Source organism: Beta vulgaris, chromosome 5 (assembly GCF_026745355.1).
Source record: "Beta vulgaris subsp. vulgaris cultivar EL10 chromosome 5, EL10.2, whole genome shotgun sequence".
NCBI lineage: Eukaryota > Viridiplantae > Streptophyta > Magnoliopsida > Caryophyllales > Amaranthaceae > Beta > Beta vulgaris.
The window spans coordinates 56,742,500-56,749,967 of NC_079206.1; the positions used below are offsets into that span (position 1 = coordinate 56,742,500).

General features: G+C 32.4%; 1 protein-coding gene across 1 annotated transcript; it reads left to right on the top strand.

Annotated features, from left to right (window-relative positions):
• The first annotated feature begins 1,122 nt into the window (after nt 1-1,122).
• LOC104894040 (hypothetical protein) lies at nt 1,123-2,388 on the top strand. The gene is made up of 3 exons (XM_010680206.4): nt 1,123-1,299; nt 1,508-1,569; nt 1,945-2,388. The coding sequence occupies exons 1-3, from the start codon at nt 1,209-1,211 to the stop codon at nt 2,080-2,082; spliced, it is 291 nt and encodes a 96-aa protein (XP_010678508.1). The 5' UTR covers nt 1,123-1,208; the 3' UTR covers nt 2,083-2,388.
• The last annotated feature ends 5,080 nt before the right edge of the window (nt 2,389-7,468 follow it).

The window sequence follows — 7,468 nt, forward strand, 5'->3', positions numbered from 1 at the left end:
ATACTTGTTTATCTTTTGTATATAATCTTCTAAAAAAGCAACAATATTTTTTGTTTGATTTTTTTTAGAGAGTAGAAAAGCCTAAAATCAGGTTATATGTGTTAATGGGTTCGGGTCAAATTGAAATAATAACAAGTCTATCAGTTCAGGTTAGCCCACTAAAAAGTACGTTAAAAAAATCAGGTCAAGCAGGTCAGGTTAGGGTCGACCCGATTAGTTGCAGATCAGGTTAGGGTTCTTGTTTTTGACCCGATTATATAAACAGGTCGGGTTCAGGTCAGGTGTTAGTCAACCCGATTATAGGTGACCCGAACACGAACCTGACCCAACCCGACCTGATTGCCAGGCCTAGTACAACTCCTCTCCTTGTCCCGTAAATCCATTGCTCCACACAATTGTAGAGGGCCTAGGAAACCCCCCTACCCTGAGCGTCGTCAAAAACCTGCACCCACACCTCAAAATAGCCTCAAAAGCGACGCCCACAACTCGAGTTAGCCTCGAGAAACCAAACCACCGGAAACCCTAACAATCGCCTAGAAACCCTCACAAGAAAACCCTAGAGGGAACTGTAAAGATACTCATGAATCTATAACCAAGCAATACTACTATCATTTTTCGTTACAGCCTATCAAACTATCAGTGAAAAAGATCCCAATTTAGATTAATTAGATCCACGTACCTTGATTAGAGATAACAGCATAGAAGTTGATAATTTGAATAAGAAATCAAATAAGATCAAAAGAAAATGATTCTAAGCGTGGAATAGAGAAATCAAGGTTGTGAACAACTTGCTATGCATCCATCATCATGCTCTTGTCAGGATCCACTTGAATAGTGACTACTTTTGCATCTTGATGCCCTCCTTCACCATCTTTAGGCATGATGATTTTTTTAACACATTCACAGTTTCACACCCATCTTTGACCTTTTTAGTGCGTACAATATGTAAAGAGAGACGACAATTCATAAAAAGCTAGATTTGGCAAAAGATCAACTCAAGAAAAATAGTATAATGTCTGATTTTTTAAGACAATCTTTTTCATTAGCTGTGTTTATCACAACTTTTTATTGACTTTTTTTTTCATGATATTGATTGCTTACCCCAACCTCACAAACATACACATTCTTTAACCCACATATGTAGCATGTATATAAATTGAACTACTTTGCTCTAAGATGACCAAAGCCAACACATATTTTTTTACAAAATGGCATTGGCAAAATCTCTTCTTCGCTTGTTTGTCATAGTTCTTCTAGGATTTTCATGCATAATTGGCATAAATGCTGTCCCTACTACAAGTAAGAATTTCTTCTTATTCAGACATCATTTTATTACTTCTATTCTTTCCATTTTTTCACCCTCATAATCATTTTTATTCTAATGAAACTAGAAATAATCAAAACCTGAGTTATTCATGTAATAGATTTCACAACTCCTCTTGTAGCTGAAAACATGTTTGTTTTAATCATCATTCATTGTCATTGATAATGTTATATCATTTTGTAGGAACAAAGAGTCTAATGCATGGAAATCTTGCAAGTTTCCGAGCTTCAAGGAACTCTCACCTGGTTTGTTTCCTTCCTTAGTCTTATTTTGTTAATCACAAATTAGGGCTTGTTCTTTTTGTTTAATTTTAACTAAAACAAAGTATTCATAAACCCTAAAAAGTTTTGTGTGTTGGGTTATATATCTATTATATATGTGAAGATGGATAGGACACCAAAATATGACAAGCCCAAGTTTAATTACCCTCAATCTCTATTATTCATTTATTGGCTTTCAAAAAACAGAAGAAAAATATATAATAAACTTTATTTTTTATATATTGTTACGCAATTGACCTTTTGTTTGTTTTCGCATACATCGCGTGCATATAGGACTAGTATATATATGTATTATACCTCTTATACGAGTATTAATGAAACTACATGCTGCCAAAGCAGGATGCTGTAGAGGCAATGCAAGACGGAAATATATTAAAGGAAAGAAAGATGCAGCAGACCATCGAGCTTCAAGACTACCCTGGTTCAGGAGCTAACAACCGCCATACTCCAAGGTCTAGAGAGTGTGTTGATTGTTAGAGTTTGATACCTCAATAGACTACTCTTTATAATTATTTCTACTATGTGATGCATTAATAATTTATTGTAGTAGTGATTTTTGATACCATCAATATTATTATGTATGGTACGGTGTTAGATACTAGTATAGTATATGTGTATATATATATATATGAAGTGATATTAGGGAAATGTTCTTACTTATTATCAGCAAATAATAATTGTTGGTTGAGTCTAAAAAATGACCTGTACTTTTGTATTAATTCTAATTGTCAGGTTAATCAGCGTAAGGTTATGCTAGTTTGGTATGAGAAGTTGTCTTCTTTATATACGAGTATTACTACCAATTTACTCTTGGCTTGAAAATTTGTTGATACTGCCGCTTTATTTTGAATGCCCTTCTTCTCACAACTCACATGCGCGTGAACTTTGCTTTATCTACATTCATACTTCTGTGTTCTATCTATCCCATTACTCACCCCATCCATCCCTAATTCTACTTCTATCTAATTACTCCCTCCATCCTTTAACAGACTTCGGATTATTTTTCTATTTTTTTATTTTATAATTGACAGTGAATATCTAGTACTACTTAATCAAAAATTGTAATGTGGTACAATTTTTGCATCAATTAACAAAATCTAATAATAATCGACTTGTACTTTAATAATTTTCATCAAGTAAGACCTTGTACGTTTATATTTTAATAACTACAATTAAGTATTAACACTTCTTGCATGTGTTCGGGAACTCGGGAAGGACCTTTAGACAGAAAAGAAACTGTTTAATTTATAGTGAGTTTCATCTTAGTTTATTATGAAGTAAAATTATATTTATTATTGATGAGGAAACAAATTCGGACCGCCTTATTTTATGACAAAAGCTCTAGCAACATGATTATACGATATATCACCTTGCATCAGAGCTAGTTAACAGATGAGATGAGGTGAGGTGAGGTTGGGTTTGAATTCAGGTTGACAATAAATAGGTTGAATATTATATATGTTTCAATCTAAATCTAACTTGTTTATTAAACAAGTTGAAAAACTCAACTCTAATGACTTGTTTATTCAACGATTCATTCATTTAACCCGTTTATATATTCCTTATTATTAAAATTTAATTAAGTAATTATTTTTCAACAAGAAATTCACCTAAAAGTATACGTGATTAGAGTTTGTTATTAGTAAATGTTTTCTACAACTAGTATTTCTTAAATTTTCACTAATCTCAACAAATTTTGTAGGAAATTTATATGTAAAAAATTAGTTAAGCAGCTTTAAACGGGATATTTCGGGTTGAAAATATCAACATTTAGCTAACCTATTTAATGAAACGGGAAAGTCGTGTCTATTACTTACCTGGGCAGAAAATCCCAACCCTAACACGTCATTTTGGGTTAGATTTGGGTCATGTTGATAGGTCAGGTCAATCTTTTTCAGCTCTATCTTCATAGACTATAAGCTAATATTAAGTTGATAATCCTACAATTTAGAATGTATCTATCGCGGTCTGAAGAATGAGTTTGAAGCACAGACTTGACAAAGTCTCATGTGATAATGTGCAACAAAAGTGGAATGAGTCTTGGATAGAGTTTTGGTTTTCATAACTCTAACAAAGACTCACTTTGTCTTTGATGGCACTATTGCCATGTCCCACCAGCACAAATGCAACGGATATTTCCTTCCAACTGCACAAATTCAATGGCACAAATTGCAACAATTATAAATTTTATTAATAAAAAAGGTCATAATTTGTATAATTTATTATATAATAATTTGTAATAATGCCTATAAATAACTCTATGTACACCTTTTTTTTACATTATCCTATATTCTCTCATATCAAATTTCCTTTTCTCTCTATCATCTAAAAAAAAATTCATCTATTATATTTTTATATGGATGGACTTTTGATGACTAGGTTGCTTTTAATTAAATTTCGTGTGTGATTTTCTATTTCGTGTGGCTGTACTTCTTTTATGTTTTATCAATTATACATGCAACTAATAATGTTTATGAATGCCTTTAAATTATGTCATTATTTCAAATGTACTCAATTTCTGTCCCATAATTTATATAAGATTAAGATAACCTTAAAAATCTTAAATAAATAACCATATAATTAAATTGTAATTTTAATGTTATAATGATCGGTAAATATTTACACTATATATTCTCATGACATATATTAAGTTTATAATGTTATAGAAAAAAAAAACATGAAATGATTAAATATAAAATAATATTTTAAACTTTTGGTAGAGAGTCCGGAGAGAGTTTGAGGGATAGAGTGTAAAACTGGAATGAGTCTGGAGTGACTCTGAAGAATAAAAAGTAGGTAAAAGTTAGTGGAAAGCTGATGTGGTACAGTCTAATAACTTAACAATACTAGCTAAAAGAGAATTGATAAGAAAAAGTCACATTAACAAGAAAATCTAATTGAGTGAGAGGTAGCACCTTTTACAACTTCGCAAAGTTCAATAATTTTCTCACACAGTAGAGTCCGTAAATCATATAATGGTATAACTAGACCGAAGTTCAGACAAAGAAAACGACATGATTTATGCTACAACTCTTGTCAAATGGTTTACATTATTAAGTGAGACATGACCAATGTGATATGATCAACAATGAAATAACGTGTTACTAGTATGAAAATTTATCCAAAAGATAAATGTTATAAGTATTGTGAATGGAATAGGTTGCAAGTATTAATAAACGAAGGTGGTAAGTTTTAGCAAATAACTTCATTGATTAAGAGTGTATGGAACACATCATTTATATATGTGATGTGCACACCCCCACAGACATATAAAGATTAGAACATTATACATTTTTCATAATTAGTCAAACTATTGTCGCTCTAAATGAGCAAATAAGTAGAATGAGGGGTTTTAATTAAATGAACATATTATGGTATTTTGCACACTATAATACATTTTATACTTAGGGGTCCGTCATACATATCGATTTGGCATTGTAAAGATGCCCACTTTTCTAATATATATATGCACACACGTACAAGCATAATATAGAACTTAGGTTTTTAAGTTCCGGTTTGGTTTGTTCTTAGGTTTTTCTTTTATTGTACGCTTTGCCGTTGTCAAAAAAAAATATATATATAGAACTTAGAACATCATACGTTTCTCATAATTATGGTACTTTGTAAACAATAACGCATTTTACATATAGTTCTAATAAGTTGCTCATAATGCACATGGATAGCGATAGCACAATGTAAAGTTTTCAGACGAAATTTCATACGAAATTAACGCGTAGACTATCTGAATGAAAGTGGTTTGAAAGCAAGCAGCTGTAAAAATATCTGAAAACGTATCTCTTGTGATTACATAATTTATGAAGTAAGTGGAGAAGTGGAAATTGAGTATTAATCCACTGTGTGACCACTACAAGTTTCTACTTCTTTTTGTCTCAAGGATTTTTATGGCCACTCAGTACTCACTCACTAAACTTGTATCTATCACATGCAAAAACCATTATAAAGTTGTATAAATTTAAGAATCCTTTTCTTTAGTGGGGCTGAACGGTTCAGCTTTTGCCAGCAAATGTGAAGAAAATGACAATCTCAACAGTTTAAGTTTAGGCAGCCCACAGCTACAGAGCATGCTTAAAGTTGCAATTTTATTGCTAAAGTTTAGTCATTTTGTCTCTCTTTTGATTCATTATTATTTGTCACTATATATGTCTTTAGAGTATGTTTTTGAAAGGAATTACATGTCAAAGAATTTGAAAGGAATTACATTGTAATTATTCTCCCCTCATCTTTTTTGCCACTATGAATAATTTCATAATGATTATTATTGACTTCTTTCATTTGCTTATAGTATTGTTGACTATCAAGTATAAAAGGGCTTCAACTTTATTTCTTTAACAGATTAACTGGTCAATGAGCAATCCCTTGTCAAGAATAATAATTTTCTTAGTTTCATACCTGCAACTGTTTGATTTTCGTACTATTCATCTATTAACTTTGATTATAACTTTTTTTTATCATAAAGTATAAGCTACATATGTTATTAAGTAAAATATTGTCGGATTAATCTTAGAGATACATTGACAAACGTGAAAGTCAGATGATTAGTGCTATTATTGAGAAACATAGGGAGTATAATTTACTTAGCTTTTGTTAAATCTATTAGATTTTGATCATCATACACCAAGGTGCAAGGTGCAAGGTGCATTTACCTGTATCCATGCACTAGGTTACTAAGCTCTCTCAAGTACTCATAGCTCGGTATTTTTTACTTGCTACATTTGTCATAAATAAATGTCATTTTTTATATACTATATTTCTTTATTGATAATCATGGTCCACTAAAAGTACCAATATTTCATTTTGTTTTTGTCATTTTCCTACCTATAACTTTCAAATATTTTTTCATTTTTCCATAAAGTTATGGTCTCCACCACACTTTTCATCCTTTCCTAAATACTTGTGCCAACAACATGACAACAATATAACAACTAATTAAAGACGGAGGAAGTATATTCTTAAGTTATCTTTGGCCGCATTAGCTACTACTCCCTCCGTCTTTTTTTATTTGCTACATTTTGCCATTTAGAGGTGTCTCAATTTATTTGCTACATTTGCCAATCTTACTACAAATGATAATAAACCAAATCCCTCAAAACATCAGCCCAAAATATTTAGCCCAACTAAACCCACCCAACCCATTTAATCCCCAACCTCCCCATTAAATCCCCCAACTCCCCCATTTAATCCCCCAACTCCCTTTATAATCCTTCCCTCCAAACCCTAAACTCATTTCTTCCGTCGCTTTCCTCTCTCTCCTTCTGACTCTCTCTCTCCTTCTGACGCTCACTTTCCTCTCTCTTCTTCTTCTTCAAACCCTTAGATCTAGGGTTTTACACTCCAAATTTGTTGAAAAAAACAGTAGATTAATTCTCTACTCTTTTCTGCGATCATTATAAACCTAGTTTTTGTGGTTTTTGAGTGATTTAAGAAAAGCGAGTCCCCTGTTTCTTGTGTTTTTTGGGTATATGATGGATGAGTTAACTCCGAATTCAAAGAAACGGCTCTTTGATTTGATGGACGAGTTCGATGCTGAGGCAAAAAAATCTAGGGTTTCAAAAAAACCCTTGGATTTTGGTTCGTTTTGTTGGGCTTGTGGCGCGCCTTCAAGAAAACCACCAGATCTTCAATTTGGTGGTGTAGTTGAGGGCAAAAAAATGGAAAACTCGCAAGATCCACCACCGGAAGGCTTTAAATCATGGCGATCTTACCTCTGTTGGTAAAAAACCATCTCGAAATGGTTTCCCAGCGTCCCCTTTCTAATTTTGGCTCAGACCGGTCCACTCCTTAACTTAAATCTCTGTTTTTACAATTTTAGGAAGCTTTTTTAACATGCTTTGCCTGTGGGGTT